Genomic DNA, 24,893 nt, shown 5'->3' on the forward strand with positions numbered 1-24,893 from the left:
TTCAGTTGAAGTTACATTTGTGTGCAGTCTCCTCCTGTGACTTTCAGATACCCTCTATTCTTTCAGTAAAGCAATCCCTTAATAGGTAGGTTTTGCATCTGGTTCTTCCAAGACATAGGACTAGCATAGGACCTTAACTGTTTTAGGGGAGTTAACTTTACCAACTTTTAAGCTAGCAGTTGCAGCACTTTTCATAAACTTGACCAGGAAAACTGTCTTTAGTGGTCATTGCATCTCCGCAGAAAGATATTAGAAATGTATGCTGTCATGAAAACATTTTTTCTCCTCTTTCACAAGGACCAGGTAACACACCAGCAATTAGGGTTACCACCTGTCCCACTTTGCTAGGGACAGTCCCTCTTTGGGCAGTTGTCCTGACAAAAAATATTAAAAATGGCAAATGTCTTGAGATTGTAGGACATAATTATTTCCTATATTTTATGTAATAGTTGCATAAAACAGTTATTCTGTATCTAAAATACCTAAATGTTATAAGAAACCGAATAAGCAACTAAAATGCTACAAGAATAAGCTTTTATTTAGGCAAAATAAGTTCAATCCTTTGCACTGACCGTGGGTATGTGTCGGCCTGTAAAATCTGATGTTTGCACTGAAAATGTCCCACTTTGGCCATTTGAAAATGTAGCAACCCTACTAGCAATCTGTCATTCATATCCATAGTAGTTTTTTCTAAATCAGATTAACCTCCCATTCTGTCCTACCCACAAAACAAAGAAGCTAGATCTGACACTTCCTGGATTTGCATAGGCAACTTGAAATTTTACCTTGAAAGGATGAGAGCACAAAGGAGAACAAGCCAGTTCACAGCCTTTGTAAAGGGTAGTAAAAGCAGGCACGTGTGAAAACAGATCCCTAAATGGGAGGTTTGCTGTATCTCCCGTTATGCGTTATGTTAAGACTCTTCAGGGCATGTAACAGCCCACTCCACAAAATTCACAGCAGCCGTTATTACTGCCTTTCTTAAAGGTGTCTGCTTTCAGTCTGTCTTGGAAACAGCCACTTGGTCTTTTTTCTCACCTTCCTCCAAGCATTCTGACCTCTGAGCATTACCACGAAAGCCAGGGAAGATTTCCCACTGTCTGAATGTACAGTTTTTTTTTGCAAACCACATAATCTTGGGGCCAGACATATAGTGGCCTGTAATCTCAGGAAGTCTTCCCAGATATTACCACTGGATCTGTGAACAGTGTGCTGAATGTAGTACAATTGTTTTAGGAGAAATTGTAAATGTTTTGGTGTCATCTTTCTTACTAGTATTTTCTAGCCTTCTTGTAGCTGTCATGGATGGAGTGGGAACGCAGTTACCTTTCTCCTTAGCTTACCTCTATAGGTGCCCCCCCCTCTTGTTGATCAGTATCTGGAGAAGGAATTTAGAGGATCCGTTTGGTTGGTCTGCGCTTATTGGTGACTTATGCCACATTGACAGTTTGTGCATGGATTTTAACCCTGCCCCCTTAAAGCTAACGGGCAAGCAAGAATTGAAGATGATGTGGATGGGTATTCCCCTTATTCCACAGACTTGCTAGCATCCAGGTGGTAGGGCATCTCACCCACATTAGATGTGAAAAGCTCTAGAAGTGAGACTGGGCATTGAGCCTTTTGTGGTAGAAATCCCAGACATTGCCAATATCCCAAGAGTGAATGTACTGGAAAACCTGCAGGTATAGTAAGATGTTCATGTGGGTTCTTTATATTAGGGCACTCTTCTGTAGTCTGAGGTGCATGTCCAGCTAGACTTTCAGTTGCAAGCAACCGTCCCCTTGTTCCAGCCAGTAATCCAGTATCATCTATACCGCAGACATCGGCATGCACCTGCTATAAAGGTTAATGTGTGGATGGTCATCCTTTAGTTCTTTATTGCAGTATGCATTGTATGTTTTGCAAGGCATGCAAGTAGTTTGTCGGGCTCTGTCATGACTGATTTAAACTCTGAACTGGATAACTAATCCCATTGAAAAGTTCGTTTTTTCCTGTATTTTCTTAGAAAAAGCTGTGCTGTAATTGTTCGAGTATCTGATGTCTGTTGCATATGTTTGGTTGCAGACTTCTCTTGAGCATCTTTCCTTGATACAGAGGTACTGGGCATGCCATCAGAGAAAGGCAAGTATGTCAGTAAGTGACCATTAAGGACAGGTGTAAATGCATGTATTGCCTAGATGTGGAGCATGATGCAAGTGCTTGTGAGATTTGCCAGGAATTTAGGCCCAAGACCTTGCATGTGAGGTGAAACACCATCCTGCTGTGCCATAAGAAAAGGAGAATTGCAGCCCTGAAGCAGAAGTCAGATGTGTCATTGGACAGTAACCAGGTGGCTGTCTCCGCTGAGAGAGGTAAGGTTGTAATGAAGTCAGGTGATGGTAATGGGGAGGTGTCTGTCAGTTCTCCTTGGAAGGTTGTCACGCCTAATGTAGAAAGCATGTTTTACCATACCAAAGTCCTTTCTTTTTGCTTGGAGAAAGTGCAGATCTGTTCCCCCAGGTGTGTTTCCCCATTATTAAGCAAGGGGGGGATGGTTTGTCCCTCTGTACTGTTGGAGGTCAGAGACATAGCTACATAAGTCAGAATCTAGAGGCTTTCCCTTTAAGGCTGCATAGACTGACTGCTGCTAAACATAAGGCCACCTCTGAGGCTGTGTCCTCTGACTAGCAAAAGCTGCCAATATGGCAGGTCCAGAGACTCCATCCCATCAGTGCTTGTATCTCGCAACTGGACTAAGCTGGCTGAGAGCTTTTTCCATGTTTTCCAAAGCCTTCAGCCCCATCCAGATTAAGCAGACTGTGTCTGGAGTTAGGCCGCCTAAGCAGAAAAGCACACCATAGAGACGATCTGATTTCTGAGGGTGATGGGAAGAATCTGGCCTATAGATCCCATTAGCTTATGAATCCAGACAGTGTGAAGGGCACCTTAGCCTCTTGCTCTCCCCCAAGGACATTTCTTGTGAGAACATATTCTCTGGCAAGCCCAAGCCTTTGAGGCCTGTGTTCCCCAGAAGATATTCATGGGCCTCCTGGGGTTCGGCTTACCAAACTTTGCCATTCCTCCAGTCCAGGAGTCACTTTTGGATGTTTCTAATCCAGATAGCTTAGAGCCAGGCTCAAAGCTACCTGTTTCTAAGAGATCTGTCCATTTTTTTTTTAATACAGAGAGCAGGCTTTCCAAAAATTCCTTTTTAAGAGCTGTAAATTAGACCTGGACATGGTGCCCCTGTAGTATGAATGTCTAAACCAAAGGATAAAAAGTTGTCTCACACACAACCATTCAGTGAAAACTGCAAGAAAAACCCAGCCAAGCTGGAATCTTCATGTATAATACCTGTGACCTCTTTTGATGGAGGTCAGTGGGTTAAAATGCATATTATCCCTCAAGGCCCTAAGCGCTTCAGCTACATGGCTTCTGAAAGCCTATGACTTTTTACGTCCTCATAGGTTCATACGTACTAGGCTAGCTGCCCTTGAGACATTTTAATCTTGACCAGTTTCCTTTTTTGTGCTTGAAATAACCTATCTCATATACTTATAGATGAGCCTTACCTATGCCATCTGGTCAGTAATTATACATTGCCCCCAATGAGCGGAACATGCTGGAGGGATGGATTCCTGTCCCAGAGACTTCCCATACTCTGGAACAAACTACCTATCTGCATCAAACAAAGCTCCTCATTAGCACTCTTCAAGAGAAATCTTGATTGGATGGGAGATAGGGAATTCGCCCCAGGGATCACTTAAGCGGCTCTGCTCGACAGTGGCACAGGAAAATAATTTTCTTGGGTGGTGAAAGCCAGGGTACCTTTGGCTAGGCTTATACAGGTCCTAGGGCCAATAGCCTAGTACCTACCTATGAACCTATAACTGGGATCATACCGTAGGATTGTAGGAGGTTACTAGGCTAATGGCCCTGGGGCCCTTAAAAGCTTAGCCAAAAGTTTATCCCCAAAAAGAAACCTCCGTCAACACCTGTTATCCCTTTCAGTGAGGGACACAGGTGGAATCCCAGAGGCAAAAATTTGTTTTCCCATCCAGTCATCCAGGGTTGCGCTTAGAGGGCCACCGAGGTACTCTGACATGTATGGGAGGTCTATTCTAGAGACTGGGCAGCCTCTGGGAGGCAAACCTGTCTGTCCAGCAGGTTTTGTATATTAGATTCAGGTTTTTCAAGCGGATAATGTGCGCGAAGTTAGACTTGTGGATATAGAGCATCTGTAGTAGGGCAGGGTCCGGGATTGCCCTGTAGGTGAGAGACCACCTCTGATTGATCTGTACGATACTGAGTAGAGTGACAGTGATTTGAACTTGTCTGCATAGGGCAGGTAATGGAGGCCATGGATTTTCTTTGTGAGGTATTTCTGTGGCCTTTCCAGTTGGTGCAGGTGTTTGGAGAGGTTCATACCAAACTGGGTGTTATACTCAATTATTAATCGAATCAGGGAGGAGTATAGAGAGGTAATAACCTCCTTTTTTCTGGATGCAAACCCTTTGCTTACGAGACGAAAGAAGTAAAAGGCTTTTCTGACCACTGCCGCTATTTGATGGTCGAATGTGAGATTATCAACCTGAGTACCCAGGTCTCTCACCACAGGGTTGTGTGCTTATGAGGTTGCCATTGATGTGCTAATCAGTTGGGGCAGTGTTTTTGCAGAATGGTGTGATACATTTTTTGTGTTTAGCTTCAGGCCATGACTTTTTGTCACCGGTCATTATTTGCTTGAGACCCTCCTGCAATATGTTATCGTTTGGAGAGTCAGTGACAGCACCCAACTTACAATCCACAAACTTGGTCAGCCACAGGCCTTTTGTCTTTGCCAGGACCTCTGAGTAGTAGATACCAAAACAGTAGGGGTCCCAGGACAGATCCCTGGGGAACTGGAGACACCTATTTTGACCTTGAGGGTCCTGTCTGTGAGTTAGTTGGCCTCCCACCTGATGAGATAGGGATTTATGCCAAGATGTCCTTCAAGGATGCATCTGCAGTCCTTACAAATGGGTTGTCCTGTCGTCAGGCAGCCCTTCGGTCGGCCGGATTCCAAAATCTGGGTCTGGCCTCGGCTGGTGTCGCACTTCACCCGACGTCATAGCTGCAGTTCTTCGGGTATAAAGGCATCAGCCGACACCATTTTCCTCAGTCTTTCTTGCCGCGTGGCGCCCGAAGCAGAAGCTGTTCACAAGTGCCGGTCGGTCAGATCCAGAGATTACTACTACGAATACTACTTGAAGACTTCTAAAAGCTAAGTACCCCGTTGGGGACTCTTTCTTGCCTCAGCCGATGTCAGAAAAAGTGAATAACTGTTTAACTTGTGGGAAACAAATACCTCATAAAGATTTCCACTCTTACTGCTTACCTTGTTTAGGCCCAGACCACGACGTAGCAGCTTGTCTAGCCTGTGCTTCTTTTAACCGACGGACGCTTAGACGTCGGTCGGAGTTTGCTGAGCAGTTTTTCGGCTCTGATTTTGCCTATATTATGCCGTCGGATCCTCCGACTACACAAATTTCCAAAAAACGCAAAGAAAAGGACCGACACTCGCGGTCCGCGGTTTCGGCCGACACTCGCGGTCCGCGGTTTCGGCCGAAACCGCGGTTAAGTAAACCGCGAGTGTCTCGGTTTCGGCCGAAACCAAGCAAGCGGTTCTTTCTTCAGCTGAAACCATGCCTTCTACCGAGGTCTCTTCTAACCTGGTAGAATCGGCTTCTGAAATCCAACCTGCTGTTGTGGTCTCTCAGGAATTATCGGACACTATCCCCTTGGATATATCTACTCCTGCACGTGGAGCTGCTAGGCCTCCCGCAGCCATGTCCATTAAGGCCTTTGCCAGGGCTAAAGCAGCTAAAGCTTCTAAGACTGTGCCTGTTAAGCCCCCCTCTCACAGGCCCAGCTCCAGTTCCCAAATGCTTTCTTTGGCAGAGGATCTCATTTCTTTAATTAGGGGATCCCAGCCTCATCCAGACAGGGCTTCGCAACCACCTCCAGAGAAGAGACCTAGAGCAGAGCCCCCTGAGCCAGTATCCACGGATGATTTCTCGGATGATTCAGACAATACAGACCCTCCAGAGGCTCCTTATTCTCCTTACGAAGACTCTGATGCTGAAGAGTCGATTCCTTCTGCCTCTCCACCTGAGGAATTTTCCTTTGGGGAAACCTTACATGCCATGAGGGAACAATTTCAGTGGCAGGGCCAAGATTTCTCAGACTCCAGGAAAAGGCTTAGGACCTTTTTGCATTTACCACAACATAAGCCTTTAGCTATACCTCCAGTTCTTTCTGTTGTAGATGATGCATTTAATGATGCTTGTACTGCTCCTGATTCCTTACCTCCAGCCCCTGCTAAGCCCGATAGGTTCTACAGGGTCCCGGACACACATCACCATTTATACAAGGCTCCTTTTGCAGATCCCGAGACTATCTCCCAGGGGCCTAAGGCAGTAGCATCTACCTCTGCTAAAATCCTTCCCTCTGAAAGGGAATCCAGGTCCTTAGAGAGATGGGGTAAAAAAGTATACACCTCTGCTACTCTGTCAGCTAGGGCCTTGAACTGTCAATTTCATATGATCCAATATCAGGAGTTTATGCTTGATCAGTTAACTAAGAAACTGTCCTCTGATGAAACTTTAGATAAGAAATATGTTCTGGAAATGGTGCATAACATTCAGCAAGTTAGTAACCATTCTTTAAAATGCGGCTATGATGCACTGGAGGCTTCCTTTAGATCAGCCATGACTGGCACAGTTATCAGAAGGCATGCATGGTTGAAAGAACAGGCCTTGCCGGACCATGTCAAATCAAAACTATTAGATGCTCCCATGGACAAGGTCAGTTTATTTGGTTCTCCTGCACAGCAGGTACTGAAGAAAATGGAAGAGAAGGCAAAATCTGTCCAAACAGTGAAAGACTTCTTACAGGTCCAACCTCCAAGGTTTAGCAGGAACTGGCCCTCCAAAAATTGGTCCTTTCCAGACTCCTCTAAAGCACTGAGAGGCAGGAATAGACGTTCAAGAGGCAGAAATCAATCCAGGGGTGCCTACAGGGGACGCCAGTGGCAGGGCAACAACCAGCGAGGCACAGACACAGCCACTACCACTGCAACAGGACAATCACAGTGACTTGGCTCTGGCACCGCCTACCAGGGAACAGCTAGCAGCACCCTTAGGCGGAAAGCTAGCCTTATTTTCAAAGAAATGGCATTACATCACAAGGGACAAGTGGATTTTGCAAACTATAGACCAAGGCTACAGGTTTCATTTCCATACTCTACCAGGAAAAAGGGGAATGCCAAACCTACCACCAAATCAAAAGACAGAAGCTCTAAAACAAATAGCTCAATTAGTAAGAATGAGAGCTGTGGAAAAGGTACCATCTGTGGAACAAGGAAAGGGATTTTACTCCAGACTCTTCCTGGTACCCAGAAAAGAGAAAAAATGGAGGCCTATTCTCGACCTGTCCGCTTTAAACACATTCCTCATTGTTCCAAAATTCAAAATGCTGACTCTACAGCAGCTTCTTCCCATGCTGGGCAAGGAGTCTTGGCTGGTAACTCTAGATCTCAAGGAGGCATACCTGCACGTCCCCATACGACCAAATTGCAGAAGATACCTCAGATTTCTTGCAGGATCAGAGCATTATCAATTCTCAGCATTGCCCTTTGGCTTATCTACTGCGCCCAGAGTGTTCACGAAATGCCTGGCATCAGTAATCGCTCATTGCAGAGTTCAGGGAATCCAAATTTATCCCTACCTGGACGACTGCCTGATACAAGCGGACAACAAAAACAAGCTAACAGAAGATTTACAAAGAGTCATTTACTTGCTGCAAGCCCTGGGATATAGTCAATATAAAAAAGTCAAGGCTGATACCATCCCAAAGAATAACCTTTTTAGGTGCAGAGCTGGACACATCAAAGCAGATGGCATTCCTAACTGTGGAAAAACAAGAACAACTCCCTCTCTATTTCTTGGCATTAACAAAGCAGAACCATCTAACAGCAAGAAAAGTACTGCAAGCCCTGGGCTTCATGGCATCCTGCATAATTCTGGTCCCTCATGCCAGACTGCATATGAGAAAACTACAGTGGTACCTGAAGAATTTATGGTCTCAACACAAACACAGCCTAGAAACCAAAATTCCACTAATACCATGCCTGAAGCAGGAGTTCCTATGGTGGGCTCAGGCCTGTCAATCGAACACAGGTTTGCCCTTCTACAGCATTCCACCAAGCCAAACCATCACAACTGACGCCTCAGACCTCGGTTGGGGGGCCCACATGCTGGACAAGTGCATACAAGGCTTATGGACTCAAGATCAGCTGCACCTACACATAAATCTAAAGGAAATGCTGGCAGTAAAATTGGCAATCCAGACATTCAGACCATTCCTCCAAGAAGGACAGTTGATAAGGACAGACTACACCACAGTTATGTGGTACATCAACAAACAGGGAGGCACACATTCATACCCTCTATGCCGGATGGCAATGGACCTATGGAATGTGGCTCTGAGCTACAACATTCAGTTGCAAGCAATTTTTGTACCGGGAAAAGAAAACATTCTAGCAGACATATTAAGCAGAACTACCACGGATGCCCACGAATGGAAGCTGCACCCGGACATCTTCAAAGCCATCACAAGAAAATGGGGACTACCACAAATAGACTTATTTGCATCCCCACTCAATCACCAGCTAAAGAAATTCTGCACAAGGACGTACCACCCACTTGCATGGAAGGTGGACTCACTATCTTTCAGTTGGAAAAACCTGACCGCATATGCATTCCCACCACTTCCTTTGATGCACAAGGTGCTTTTGAAGATCAAAGAGGAACGTCCAAGGATCATTCTAATAGCTCCAGACTGGCCAAGACATCATTGGTACCCATTACTGAGGAGCATGTCTCAGGAACAAATGTGGACACTACCCCTAATCCCATTGCTGTTAACTCAGAACAGCTACAACATCCTGCATCCAAACCTTGAAAACTCTGCAACTGACTGCCTGGAACATTACATAAGAGCAACTAACCCAAATTTATCCCAAAGGGTTAAAGACATTATTCTTGAGGCTCGCAGACCTTCAACAAGAAAGAATTATGCAGCAAAATGGAAAAGATATCTCATTTGGAGTACTGCAAAGGGAAAAGATGTGTCTCTGGTAAACATAGCCAACATCCTGGAGTACTTGGCAGAGCTCTTCCATACAGGCCTGTCCTATTCCTCCATCAAGATACACGCATCAGCTATTTCGGCAGAATACACCTTGGATCCCCCTGTCTTCTCACATCCTCTGCTCAGGCAGTTTGAGAGGAATTAAAAATGTAAAACCTCCTAGGAAACCACCATTGCCAGCATGGGACTTGAACTTTGTGCTAGAAAAATTGACACTTCCTCCTTTCGAACCAGCAGCAACAGCAGAATTACAATACTTATCCTGGAAGACTGCTTTCCTGCTGGCAATCACCTCAGCAAGAAGGGTTTCTGAACTACAGGCATTAATGGCGGTGCAACCCTTCCTGATCTTCCATCAAGACAGTGTGTCCATGAGAACAAATCCTACATTTATGCCTAAGGTGGTATCCAGAATGTCTTTAAACCAGGCTATCCACCTTCCTACATTCTTCCCCAACCCACAGAACAGGGGAGAAAGACTGTTGCATAACTTGGATGTGCATAGACAATTACGCTACTACCTGGACAGGACCAAGTCAAATAGAAAAACTGACCAGCTTCTGGTAGCATATGCAACAGGAAGGGAAGGAAAAGCAATTTCAAAACGGACAATCTCCAAGTGGATAGGAAATTGCATTAGATTTTGTTACTCCTTCCATGGAAAGAAAACTCCAGAGAACATCAGGCCTCACTCCACAAGGGCTACAGCCACTACCACAGCTTTCTTACGAGGAGTGGCTACCAAGGACATTATAGAGGCTGCTACTTGGACCTCCGTGCATACATTTGCCTAGCATTATAATTTACCTTTATACTCTAGATCCCGAGCAGGTTTTGCCACTGCTGTTTTGCAAGGGATCCTAACTACACCATAATCTCTCTTTTTTTTTTTCCTCCTCCCCTTGTTTGGCTATGGTATTCTACCCATTTGTAAGGACTGCAGATGCATCCTTGAAGGACATAGTACAGTTTTGTACCTACCATAAATGTAGATGTCCGATAGGAATGCATCTGCAGTCAGGATTACCTACCCGCCTTCCCCTCTGTTTTACTCCTAGGGTATTTGCCATCTTTTAGCTAGCTGGGGGGGATCTATTATGGTGTATTTGTTTGTATATATGTACATACATGCTTATTTTTTGTGTTTGCTCTCTACTATTTGGAAACATTCTGGTTGAGCAATGCCAACAATCAGCAATAAAATACTAAGCCTCTCATACCACCCAGACATTATTCAATACAAACAAAGACTAAAATCAGAATATACTTTCAGAATGTTTGGTTATATTGATCAGCACTGTTGCTGTTCTCCATCATTCCAACATTTCTACATAACCAGGGATGCTTGTTAGTATCACTAGAGATATTGATGGAATAAGAAAGTGGCTTACTAAACATTTTTTGAAGTAAAAGAACTCTATAATCATAATTATTGTCCTTTGGTAATTCATAACCTTTTCTCCAGAAGCCATCAGTTAGCATTGTTACAATCATACATGAAGACTGGACTAGGTACACTGTATGTGCACTAACACGCTCGCCCAAAGATTCTTGGGCTTAGTTAACTCCAGTGCCTTGGAACCCCCCACGAGGGGTCCAAACATTCTCAATCTGGTACTCACTAAAATGGGAGATCGGTTTACCACCACAAGTGTGATCCTCCCTGGTGAAGTCTGATCATAAAACAGTCTCATTCAAAGTACCGATTACATCAACCTCACCCCCCCCCCCCAGGAGAAATTAAACTAAAAAATGCCTCCTGACGGCAAGGGCACCTGTAATGGGATATACACCGATGCTCTGTATAAATACCTATGCAATTGCATTGCCTAGGTTGATAGGACCAAAGCAACATCCTCTAAAAAAACAGCCTGTATGGTGGACATCTGTCATAAACAGGTTATACAATAAGAGGAAGAAACTACTGCCTAAGAACATGAAGGAATAGTCACAGAACTGGAAGCACATCCTTCTCAGCTTGAGTAAACAGATAAGACATCCTGTAAAGTCCTCTAAAGCAAACTATGAATCAAAATTAGCATCCCTAGCTAAGGATAACCATAAGGCATTCCTTAGCTACATCTGAGACTAAGTGATCATATTTATGTAAAATATATAAAATAATTAAGCCTATGCTCTCCAAATGAGCTCCAAATGAGCTCAACTTTAACCACACTGGAAAAAAAGAACCCTTCAGTAACATTTGCTGGCAAGAACATGCACCAAAATGAAACATTCACCTAAGGGACCACTACAGTGAAATGTTGAAGTGTGCATGAGGAGGAGAATGAAATAGCTCCCCAAACAACCTTTCAGTAACACTTCCTGGCAAGAACATGCACCAAAGTGAAACTTTCACCCAAGAGACCCCTACAATAAAATGACAAAGTATGCACAAGCACCAGAATGAAATATGTCCCCAAATGACCCTTCAATAATAATGCCTGGCATGTACATGCACCAAAATGACATCTGTCTCAGTGAGGCCCTTCTGTAGGATGTCCACATCATATGGGGACTCAGTATGGCTCCTAGTTTGCAGTCATCTGCGAACTTCATTAGCCAAAGGCCTTCTGTGTTAGTCTGTACTTTAGAGAAGTAGATACCAAACAGGAGAGGTAAGTGAAAGGGTCCTGATCTACAACTACTTCACAGTACATGAATCTTCTACTACAGCTCTAACAGTGCCTTTGCCATTTCATTTTGCCTTGTGAATAATTTCCTCCTAAAACTATTTTAATTCTAAACACATGTAAAAGTTATTTTTTCTGAAAATGTGTTGTTCTCATGTTCACTTAGAGAAATGGATTTTCTACTGTACACGTCTTTTATTCAACACAAGAAAAATAAATGAACACATTATTCCTTTTATGCCACACAGTAAACAGAAATTACTTTACAGATCGCATTCATTACGCAGATTCCTGTAGGTCACATGCAGGATCCTGAATGCATACATATAAACATGAGTAGGTAAGCATGCAATGTTTAGTATAGAAGGAACACACAATAATGTATTTTTCTTGGTTGAAATTTCATTTGCAGTTTACTGAGAGTTTGTTGTTGCCAAGTGGCCCAAGTCACATCTGAAAACAGTCCACTGATCAGGACCCTTTCACTTACCCTATTAACGAGGAAATAAAAGAACAACATGGTGCCACAAGCTGGAAACTATTCTGTTTGGCAATTCCATCAATGACCGAAGCACATATGTGCCTAGAATAAACCATTCAAAATAATTCAACATAAGAGCCAATAATGAAAGTCTTCAACCTCCAACAGATCACACCTGACATAACTGTCGAGAATGAAAGGCAATGAAACCCACGCTTTTCTACAATGTCATTTATTCAGCCAGTGATTCAAAATGCACAAAACTGTGCAACGTAAGACAAAGGAAAGAGGCATACCTCCACCACTGCAGTCACTCTGAACAGTGGCACCACACCGATCCAACTAGCAAAGGCCTCAGACCCCCCCCCCAGTCAAACAAGCATAACGCAAGACAACATTATAGAAACAAATACAAAATAATAGAATCTAATTTTATTAATACAACCACAGAATAAATTGACAAGAAGCCTATGATATATACAGGAGCACTCTACACCTTGTCGACTAGAACTACCTAGCATTATATATAGTTAGCGGAGGACAGACTCACAATAGTGGACAACTTAGGATAGCTTTGTACAGACAGAAAACTAAAATGTAAAAAAAAAAATGCTTGTTCATTTCAGCTGAACTGACTTAAGTCATTTTCAACCATACCCACAAACGCAAAAAAAAAAAGTGTGTAATATATATATATATATATATATATATATATATATATATATATATATATACACACACACACACACACACACACACGTATACATATAAAAATACATGACACAGAAATACAGTATTAAGATAATATAAATACAGACACCATCAATGACTGTCATTTCAAGTCACTCGCATTCTCTCATAAGCATTTAATTTCAAGGCACCGTTTTATGAACAAAACTTCAAGCTTGGTGTAATCCCAGTTCTGATCACTGGGAAACCACACGTCTAAATTAGAGTGAAGTAGTGCATATGGCTCAAAACTGAGCCACTAACAATAACATTCTGCTCTGAGCTTAGTCTTTCCTTTCACTTTGTCTACTGGGAAAAACATCAACTTCTAAGACTATCTCCTATTAGAACTCATCCATTTATTAGAATTATCTATTAGAACTCATCCAGACAAGAAGACTGGAATTTAACTACAGCATCTAAGTGACCACCAAAGCAACCATACCTTTATAAGTTATGCCTTTTTACAAATAAAATAAAAAAATGCTACTGTCTGTCACACAGTTACCAGACATCAGAATTACATGGTCAGCCACCTCAACCTAACTAATCCTATAAAAAGACAGCACAATAAATGCCAGGTGCTGACAACATGTAAAACAGAAAGGGCCCCCCCGAGTCGCAACACTCCTCCTCGGCCTCATTTACTTCAGATGGCCAGACTAGATGACTCAATACCCACATGTAAACAGAACTTCACAAAAAGGAAAGAGCCTGGATATCTTTCTGCTTTACAACATATGAACTAGTACATCTGCACAAATGCGGGGGGGGGGGGGGGGGAGCAGGGCGCTAAAGCATAAAACTTAGAAACCGCACAAGGAGCACAGCGAACAGTAGCAGGGTTGCAAACATTACACCACGGTAGTCTAAGATGAGCAGCTACAATGGATACAATCAGTATGTATAATTTTTATATTCACAATAATGCATTTTCTATCACCTTTTCACAACCAAAATGTTTATAAGACATTCACAAATTACTTAAAACCTTCACCATTTGGTGTGCGCACCCATATCTTTCCCTCCCACTCTCACATGCCTCCGCACAACAACAATGTAGGCGAACAACAGAGCCAGAAGTCAACGTGCATGGCCCTTTCACTAGAATGGCTGGCTGCAGTGCATGTAACAGCCTAGCCCACTGTCCTACAGTTATCTCAAAACCAAAGTTTCTTACAATCATACAAAAAGTCCAGACTAAAAATGTAAAGGAAAAGAGACTCGCAATGTTCTCTTGATACCTTGACTACCGCCTGAGCAGATTCACAGATTTACCAATACTACTGCTACACAGTAAATGACTCCCTCGCTTGCCAGCGAGAGAGCCCACAATTTCACACCGTCCCTATTGTTTAACAACTTTACAATACTACGGGGGATTTTTCCTTTTTCGCCTCAGATCTTGCTAAGCGCCATCTTACATTCAACCCTTCTCAGCCAATAGATCCGTACAGTCGTACTGCTTCATGCCAACTTGCGAGCAAACACATTACTGTTTTGTCCTTTATTAGTAAATGCTGACAACCTATGCAAATGTCTTGCATGTTTACTGTAGGTGTGCCTGTCTGTCATTCTGTGGCAGAAAATTGTCCCATTAGCCCACTTTACTTATTGCTCAAATGAAGTAATTAAACAAACAAGTAAATAAGTACACAAAACGCTCATTCCGGCTTGATAGCAGAATTTATTGATTTCTATGATTTCTAGTTTTAATGAGCATTAGTGCTCATTCAGCACTTTAGCCTGCCCTTACTGCAAGAGATCAGACGGATGGCAAATAGTCTGTTGATCAGGCCACTCTGGCCCAGGTAAATAGAAGAACCCACACCACCAACAATATAGGCAAGCGGACTGCCTCTATTTTCTTCGGTTTTTGACATTCTAAGCACAATTCCTGAGTCATGACGGAGGACTAAGCATGTCAAGTGTCACAGCATGTAGTCAATACTGAGCCAGACATAGTTTATGCAAGTTTTATTTACGTAAAATCTGCAAGATTGAAGTGCTTTACTGTGTGGTGTAGTAATGTGTAGATGTATTTTCTGCTACATTCACAAAGTTAATTGATCTGCAAGAAACAGAGCAGCCAAGTCAAAAAAAAAAAAAAAAAAGAGCATAAGGAATGGGCGTGTGTAGAATATGCTTTATCTATAAATTAGGAGTGGAGGTGTGACGCAAGTGGTGACTTGGATTGCAAGAATCCGATTGGCTGCCACCACTTGCTTTATCAACTACTTTGGAAGGGATTTTAGAGTAAAAGTTTAATGTGACCTTAATGTAAAATCACGCTGAATCGTAACTGCATAAGATAAATTACAAATTCAGTTACGATTTCAGCGTGTTTTGCATTAAGCTCAGCCACAGGTCTGCAATTGAGTTCCTCACACTTCTGGAAGGCACTCTGGGATAACAGCTTGCAATTAGTGTCTTCTCATGGCGCGCTCTGTGTTAAGCACAGAGGCGGCCATGAGAGGGTACTCGGGGTTAATGAGTTAACGAGTGGAAACTGGAACCCATCTCATTCAAACTTCTAACCCAGAGGTGGGGAACTCTGGAGGTGGACCTTTTTGCCTCCCTCAAAACCACCAGTTGAACACATTTTGCACCAGGAACCCTCACAGCAAAGCCTGGAAGATGGACGCCCTATCCTTTACATGGAAAAACCTCTCAATTTATGCCTTTCGTCCACTCAAAAGTACTGCTCAAGATCAAACAGGGCAGACCAAGGGCAGTCCTTATTGCACCAGACTGGCCACGCCAGCACTGGTACCCACTCCTACGCAGTCTGACAGCAGTGCCACCCTGGCACCTACATCAGACACCTTCCCTGCTGTCTCAGCAGGAGGGACAGATTTTGCATCCCCCAGCTGCAAACTCTAAACCTTGCAGCCTGACTTATCCCATTAAAACGCCACCAGCATCCTTCAGCAAACAGGTGCTGGGCGTCATCCTTGAGGCCAGAAGGCCTAGTACTAGGAAATCCGATGACGAAAAGTGGAAAAAATATTGTTCTTGGAGTCGGTCTCAAGGAAGGGACGCAGGTTGTGCCCAACTTTCATCAAATCCATGATTACCTAGCAGAGCTGCTCCACAGCCCTATCCTTCTCATCCATTAAGATTCATGCCTCTACCATCTCAGCTTATTATAGTACTGAGTCTCCTGTCTTCTCACCCTCTCATCAAGCAGTTCCTGAGAGGAGCTAACAATTTAAGGCACCCTAGGAGAGCTCCCACCCAGGCCTGGGACCTTAACTTTGTACTGGAAAAGCTCATACTTCCCCCTTTTGAACCTGCTGCTTCAGCAGAGTTAAAATTCCTCTCTTGGAAAACAGCCTTACTTCTAGCTATTACTTCAGCAAGAAGAGTGTCTGAGTTACAGGCACTAATGGTGGTGGAGCCCTTCATTATTTTCCATGCTGACAGGGTTTCCCCTCAGGACTAACCCTTCCTTTATGCTCAAGGTGGTATCCAGTGTGGCTCTAAACCAATCCATCCATTTGCCAACCCTTTCCCCTAATCCTCAGAATAGAGGGGAAAGGATCCTGCACTCCTTGGACATGCACAGGCAGCATAGGTTCTACCTTGACAGGACTAAGCCTTTCAGAAAATCTGACCAGCTACTAGTCAGCTTTGCTACAGAGGCAGAGAGCAAGGCTATTTTGAAGCAAACCATTTCCAAATGGATAGCACACTGCATCCATTTCTGCTACAAGCACCATGGAAAACCTACCCCTCTGGGGATCAGAACTCATTCCACTAGAGCTACTTCAACCTCTACAGCATTTCTCGGGGGGGGGGATCCCCAACAGGGACATCCTGGAAGCTGCAACCTGAAGTTCTGTACACACCTTCACCAAGCATTACCACTTAACTATTTTTTCTAAATCCAGAGCTGGATTTGCTACAGCAGTCTTACAAGGCCTGCTAGCCAGCCCCAACACTTCTTGACTGCCTCCACCCTTCCTCAGCTTTGGGAATCAATCCAGGTGTGACGACTGCAACAGTGAAACACGAAGAACATAGTACACTTGTGTACACTTACCATAAATGTAGATGTTAGAGTGTATTCACCGTTGCAGTCCTAGTTTCCCTCCCTCCAGCCCCCTGGTTTTCTCTGTCCTTTTTACCTATTCTCTTTATGGCCATCTTTTATGGCAGGGATATTTACTTTTTACTGGATGTGTTCCACACCGTGTAATAGCTTCCTGTTTTGGGGGCTTCTGACATCTAAGGCAAGAAAAACTGATGTAATGGCATCGGCTGCATGTTTTTATACCCCTGACGACCTTACGTCATTGAAGAGGCGACAGCATCCGACTCAGAAATCCCAAGACTCTGGTATTCGGGCTGACTGAGGGCCACCTGCAGCCAGATAACCCAAGTGTGATGACTGCAACAGTGAATACACTCTAGCATCTACATTTATGGTAAGTGTACACAACTGCACTTTCTGGGGTAAGTTTTCGGTTTCCTATCCATAGATTCAAATTGTGTTTGAAAATGGACAGGAATGAACTTTGTTTTATGTGGATGGGGAGTCTGTTTCACAGCAGTGGTATCCTCTGTAAAATATACCTGTCCCCTCCCAGCCATTCCCTTGATGTCTCAGAATAGGTTTAGATCTCTAGACAAGAGTATTTCTAATGCCATTTGAGTTGATGATTTGCAGTAAATCCATCAGTAATGGGTCAGAGGGATGCCTTTTATGCCAGACGCAGGTTGTTGGCAGTCTGTAGGATGCAGAGTATAGTGACAGGGCGTTGTTGGTCCATGAAGGACATGTTATTTAGGCCTTGTATTCTTTTAGTAAGGTATCATTGTGGACTTTCCATTTGTTGCATGTGTCTGGACAGATGCATGCCAAAGGGGGGATTATATTCAATGACTGGCCTAATGAGGACTGAGTAAAGGAGGGCATTGATGTCACTAAATCTGGACACCATCTCTTTGTAAGTTTTGCGATATAGAATGATTTTCTTATAACAATAGACACATGTTGGCCTAAAGTCAAGACTGTTCCCACAAGTTCCCAAATCCTGAACTAGGTCAACTATTAGGAACATATTGTTAATGTGGTAGCTCCGTGGGTTAGCTGATTCAATATGGATATAGTAAAGCATTTTTTGGCATTTAGTTTCAGACCATGGTTTTGACACCAGTTTATTTGAGGCAAATTTTCTTGCAAGATGCTAAGTCATTTGGGAATTTAGTGACTGCTCCTGTCTTGCAGTCATCTGCAGTCAGTCAGCCAGAGTCCTGATGCCAAATAGGAGATGTACTAGTACAGAACCCTGGGGGATTCCACTGATGACTGGCCTCTTTGTGGAGCTATCTTCCCCTGTTTTGGTTATCTGTATCCTGTCTGTCAGCTAGTTGACAATGCAGCTGGTGAGACAGTTTTTTTTCCAGTTTTTTTCCCTAGTTTTTTATCTTTTCTGCTGTCTGAATGGGGAACTGTCAAATGCTTTGGCCAGGTTGAGGTGTGCTCCATTTTGCCTTCATCTGTTTTGGTGACTTTAAAAAAAACAAAAAAAAACAAAAAAACACCAGGTTGAGTAAGCATGACACTGCCCTTAACAAATCTAAACTGAGACTGGTCCAGTGCTGGAGGTTCTGATTAACCACAAGTCTTTCCATAGCTTTACATATGAGGCTTGTCAGACGTGTGGGTCTGTAATTGCCTGGGTTTGTGGAAGGCCCTCCGTTATCCTGGGGAATGACTGTAGTTGTTAGCTTGGTACAAAACTGTTGTGGAGGATAAGATTGAACAGTGTTGGGGTGTGGCTGCATTGTGCTTAATGCTATTTAAGATGCATCTGGGGATATTGCCGGGACCCATCAATGCAGTATTTTTAGATTTTGATAGCACTTTTATGACTTGGCCTTGTGTGATAGCTGGAGGTGAGTCAGTTTCAGGTATATTTTGAGGGGAGTGAGAGGTAAAATTAGTGCCAAGTTTGTTTTCCAGTAGGTTGGCTGTGTCTTTAGCCTTAGTGTAGGTATCATTGTTTACAATCTGCTCTGTGCCTTGCTGCATTGTGCTTTTGAGATTATGAACATAGCTAGAAATGCCTTGTGATTTGTCTTTGGTAGCTATTTTAGCCTTAAGCTTGACTTTGGTGGATTTTATTAAGTCATTGTTTATTTCCGTGACAAGGGCTCCAAACATTCTGAGAATATTTTACTTTTGGTCAAAATTCTTTCCCTTTTGCTATAAAGCTTGATGATGATATTGGTACATTCAGACCAGCAAAGCCAAACCCACTAGCTGTAGACATATGTATTTCTCAAGCCTCCACTGCAGGAGGTTTAAGGTATTACACAGTGAAGATTCTTGCTTGGCTGAGTTGCCTTGGCAGTTTTTACTGTATAGTTTTTGTGCGACTTGTTTTTACTCTCTAGTTTGGATGCTGTTTGGAGTCGTTACAGGCACCCTTATGACAGACCGGTTTGGTTTCTAAAGTCAGCAAAACAATCCACTTATGCTGAACAGATAACGTCAAAAAAAAAAAGGCTGAAATATGCAAGCCTGCAGCTAGTAGGATTTGGCTTTATTAGTTTAAATGTATCCGTAAAGATTTAAAAAGTAAAAAGTTGTCGTGCATTCAGAAACTGTAGCTGAAACACTTGTATCTACTTAAGGGTAATTTGCATATATCCCATGGACCTCCATTACAGCAGCTCTGAGTCATTACACAGTATAGTTTTAAGGGAATTAGACTGGCTCCAGGCCATAATACACTCTCTAATGGTAATAATGTTGGTTACTTGAAAAAGTGTTTGATAGGTGTTGCAGGACAGCGTATGCTTTTGCAAATCTAAGTTTTAGGGCAGAGTGCATGACAAGAACAGAAAGGCTGCTTTGATCCAGCAAGTAATCTGCCCTGCACTTAGTAAACATCCTGTTAAATGTCAGTATGATGCTTTAGATGCTTCATTCAGAGCTACTGCTTTAAGGTCAGTCCTTGGAGCACTCTGTCTTTGTTCATCATCATCTTCTTTCGGCTGTTCCCGTTAGGGGTCGCCGCAGCGAATCATCTTTTTCCATTTCTTCCTGTCCTCTGCATCTTGCTCTGCCACACCAACCACCTGCGTGTCCTCTCTCACCACATCCATAAATCTTATCTTAGGCCTTCTTTTCCTGTTACCTGGTAGCTTCACCCTTAGCATCTTTTTCCCAATATACTCAACATCCCTCCTCGGCACATGTCCAAACTAACGTAATCTTGCCTCTCTGGCTTTGTCTCCAAACCTTCCAGCCTGGGCTGACCCTCTAATATACTTATTCCTAATCCTGTCCTCCCTCGTCACACCCAGTGCAAATCTTAATATCCACATCCAGCTCAAACTCCTGCCTTTTTGTCAATGTCACTGTCTCCAACCCATGTAACATAGCTGATCTCACTACCCTCTTGTAGACCTTCCCTTTCACTCTTACTGGTACTAGTCTGTCACAAATCACTCCTGACACTCTTCTCCACCCCCTCCATCCTACCTGTACTCTCTTCTTCAACTCTCTTCCACACTCACCATTACTCTGCACTATTGATCCCAAGTATTTAAACTCATCCACCTTTGCCGCCTCTACTCCTTGTATCCTCACCATTCCTCTATCCTCCCTCTCATTCACACAAACATATTGTCTTAGTCCTACTGCCCTTCATTCCTCTTCTCTCTAGAGCATATCTCCATCTATCCAGGGTCTCCTCCACCTGTTCCTTACTCTCACTACAGATCCCAATGTCATCTGCAAATGTCATAGTCCACGTGAACTCCTGTCTGATCTCGTCTGTCAACCTGCCAATCACCATTGCAAATAAGAAAGGGCTCAGAGTTGATCCTTGATGTAATCCCACCTCCACCTTAAGCACATCTGTCACTCCCACCGCAGACCTCACTGCTGTCACACTACCCTCGTACATATCCGGTCTCTGTCCAAAGCTGTCAAAATGCAGCAGGTTGGTGCAAATCTAGATAGCTTTTCTTTGGACCACAGTCTGTTAAAATAAATAAATAAATAAAATACAAAGAGAAGACACTGGGAATATGAGAACACATGGTCCACCCTTTTAAGCAATGCCTTTTGGAGGTAAGGCAAAGAAAAGTAGGAAGGCTTTTCATTAAGAATTTTCATTCAAGATTTTCATTAAGTGGGAGGCAGGAAGCCTGCAAGTCTGTCGTATCCCTAGGGAGTCACAAAGACCATCAGTCTTTCCCTCTCTCCCTTCGCTATCCCTAAAACCTAAAAAAAAAAAATTATCTTGCCTTTCATGCCCTCTTTCTGAACTTTTGCCCCCTAATAAGATGAAATCTAGATTGAAATTACTGGAGACAGGTTGGTCCTAAAGACCACAAAACCATTGGGCAGAGGCACAAAAACAGATTGCTGCTCTTATAGACATGGGAGCTATTCAAAAAGTTCCACGACAAGGATTTTACTCAAGACTTTTCTTAGTACCCAGAAAAGACAAAGCCTGGAGACCAATACTGGACCTGTCCATCCTAAATACTTTCTTGGATGTTCCAAAATTCAAAATGTTAACACTACAACAACTTCTGCCCATGCTGGGCAAGGAGGCTTGGCTAGTTACCTTGGATCTCAAGGAGGCATACCTGCATGTCCCAATCAGACAATCTTGCAGAAGATACCTCAGATTCATAGTAGGCTCAATGCATTACCAATTCTCTGCACTGCCCTTTGGCTCATCTACTGCGCCCAAGATCTTCACAAAGTGCCTGGCACCAGTAATTGCATTTTGTAGACAAAAAGGAATTCAAATATATTCCTACTTGGACTGCCTTATTCAAGCAGAGAGCAAGGACACACTTCTAAAGCACCTGGCATTTGTAAAAAGATTGCTAATTTGCCTAGGGTACACAGTAAACGAGAAGAAATCAAAACTAGTGCCCTCTCAAGAGATAATATTCCTGGGTGCAAGCTTAAATACAACTACCCAGATGGCTTATCTCACGCCAGACAAAGGCAACTGACTCATTACTTTCAAATGATGGCAACAAAAGCCCAGCTCCCTGCAAGAAAAATTCTGCAGTCCCTGGGCTTCATGGCATTCTGCATTCTACTAATTCCATATGCAAAACTGCATATGAGGAAACTACAATGGTATCTAAAAAGTGTTTGGACTCATTGTCACAGCCTGGAGACGGTCATAACTTTAATACCCTGCCTGCAACAGGAGTTTCGATGGTGGTCCCAGGCCTGTCACCACAACAAAGGGACAGCCTTTCACCTTACCTACAGCCAGGCAGACAATAACAACGGATGCATCGGATTATGCCTGGGGAGCACATATTGCAGAAAAATGTATTCAGGGCACATGGCCCAAGGAACAAATGCATCTTCACATCAATCAAAAAGATGCTAGCTGTACAGAATGCCCTGACAGCCTTCAAGGACATGATACATCCAGGACGGCTATTAAAGACTGACAATACCACAGTTGTGGTACATAAGCAAGGGGGGGCACATTCCTACCCCCTATGCAGACAAGCCATGACTTTGTGGAACACAGCACTGACCTACCAAGTACATCTGCAAGCACAATTCTTGCCATGAACAAATACACTGGCAGACGAACTAAGCAGAAATCTCATGGATCCTCACGAATGGAAACTAAATCCAAAAGTGTTCAGTATGATGATAGGAAATGGGGACGCCTAGACATCTTTTTGCCTCCCCTCACAATTACCAAATACAGAAATTTTGCACAAGAACTTACCACTCTCAGGCATGGGGACGCCCAGACATAGATCTTTTTGCCTCCCCTCTTAATTACCAAATACAGAAATTTTGCACAAGAACTTATCACTCTCAAACATGGAAAGTGGATGCTCTATCATTCAGCTGGAAAGGCCTGACAGTCTATGCCTTCCCTCCGATACCTCTTCTCACCAAGGTGCTACTAAGTCAGACAGGAAAGGCCAAAAATGATCCTGATAGCACCAGACTGGCCACGCCAGCACTGGTACCCAATCCTAAAGAGTTTGTCCCAGGGCCCACCTTGGCGTCTACCTCAAATCCCTCATCTTCTGACACAACAATACAATCAGATTCTGCACAGCCAACTCAGAACCTTAAACCTGGCAGCATGGCAGATAATGTAGCCACTCAGACTGCACCTCTCTCTAAAGCTGTTATGGATGTTATTTTAGAAGCCAGGAGGCCCAGCACTAGGAAATCTTATGCAGAAAAATGGAAGAGATTCTGTGCTTGGAACCGGGCACAAGGGCCCGAACCACTTGTCCCTAATATTTCTCAGATTTTGCAATACCTAACTGAGATGTTGGACAAAGGCCTATCTTTCTCCTCTATTAAAATCCATGCCTCTGCCATTTCAGCTCATTACAATACGGATCCTCCTATTTTTTCACATCCTCTACTATGACAGTACCTCAGAGGGGCAAAAAATATAAGACTCCCTAGGAGAGCACCAGTACCTACTTGGGACTTCAATTTTGTTTTAGAAAAACTCACACTGCCTCCATTTGAACCAGCCAGCACAGCTGATCTAAAATTCTTGTCATGGAAAACTGCTCTGCTCCTAGCAATAACTTCAGCAAGAAGAGTCTCAGAGTTACAGACATTGATGGCTGTGGAACCTTTCCTCATTTTTCATCAGGACAGGGTTTCTCTTAGGACAAACCCAACATTCATGCCAAAAGTGGTCTCCACGGTGGCCTTAAACCAAACCTTTCATTTGCCCACTTTCTACCCAAATCCCCAGAATAAAGGCGAAAGACTTCTGCACACTTTGGATATACACAGACAGCTACGGTTCTACTTGGACAAAACAAAAGCTTTCAGAAAAACTGAGCAACTGTTTGTAGCGTATGCTGCAGGATCACAAGGAAAGCTTATTACAAAGCAGACAATCTCCAAATGGATAGGACACTGCATCCACTTCTGTTATGCACAGCATGGCAAAACCGTGCCTAAGGGCATTAGGCCTCCTTCTACCAGAGCAGCAGCCACTTCAGCAGCTTTCCTCAGAGGAGTACCAACCAAAGACATTTTAGAAGCTGCAACCTGGAGCTCAGTGCACACTTTCACCAAGCGCTACCACTTACCTCTCTACTCTAAATCCAGAGCAGGCTTTGCCACTGCAGTTCTGTAGGGTTTGTTAGCCCCAGCCACCCAACCTCAGCTTTGGGATTCTACCCAAGTGTAATGACTGCAACAGTGAAACACTATGAGCATAGTACAATTGTGTACCTACCATAAATGTAGATGTTAGTGTATTCACTGTTGCAGTCCAGGTTACCCACCCACCACCCCCCTTCTCTTTGCTGGGACTTTTCTGTACTTCTCAACTCTATACAACTTATGTGGTGTATTTGCTTGTAGATGAAGGAAATGTTTATAGTAGTATATGCATGTTTTTTGGCATACTTTTATTTTTCAGCCTTCCTATCTGGGGGCACCTGACATCTGGGGCAAGAAAAACTGAAGAAAATGGTGTTTCTTGCAACTTTTATATACCCCTGGCGCACTGACGTCAGGGAAGAGGTGACAGCAACCGAAGCCGGACCAAGACTTTGGAACTCGGGCCAACTGCGGGTTGCCTGCCAGCAGGATAACCCAAGTGTAATGACTGCAACAGTGAATACACTCTAACATCTACATTTATGGCAGGTACACAACTGTACTTTCCTTGATCCCCTCCATTAGGAGTATGTGCCACCTGAGGTTCTGATAGTTTTAAAAGAGGTGTGCAGACCATTTGTTCAGACACTGTACCTGGCAAACAGAGAAGGTTTTCTTCATAGTGCAAAGTCTTACCAGGTATCATTGGAAAAATGCGTTGACTCAGAGTTAAAAAGGACTCCTTGTATGCAACCAAAGAAGGGACCATCTTGTG

The 24,893-nt window shown here is 43.5% G+C and overlaps 1 protein-coding gene across 4 annotated transcripts in view; it reads left to right on the forward strand.

Annotated features, from left to right (window-relative positions):
• Window positions 1-24,893, forward strand: part of PSMD11 (proteasome 26S subunit, non-ATPase 11) — a 2,265,797-nt gene that overhangs the window by 479,331 nt on the left and 1,761,573 nt on the right. For 2 of the 4 annotated variants that reach the window (XM_044055234.1, XM_044055235.1), the window contains exon 4: window positions 2,065-2,121. The exons of the other annotated variants lie outside the window; for them this stretch is intronic. In XM_044055234.1, coding sequence (XP_043911169.1) covers window positions 2,065-2,121 — 57 coding nt within the window. The remainder of the gene's footprint in view (window positions 1-2,064; window positions 2,122-24,893) is intronic. 4 annotated transcript variants of the gene reach the window in all.

This window comes from Protopterus annectens, chromosome 13.part0 (assembly GCF_019279795.1).
Source record: "Protopterus annectens isolate FY-2018-M chromosome 13.part0, PAN1.0, whole genome shotgun sequence".
Taxonomy (NCBI): domain Eukaryota; kingdom Metazoa; phylum Chordata; order Ceratodontiformes; family Protopteridae; genus Protopterus; species Protopterus annectens.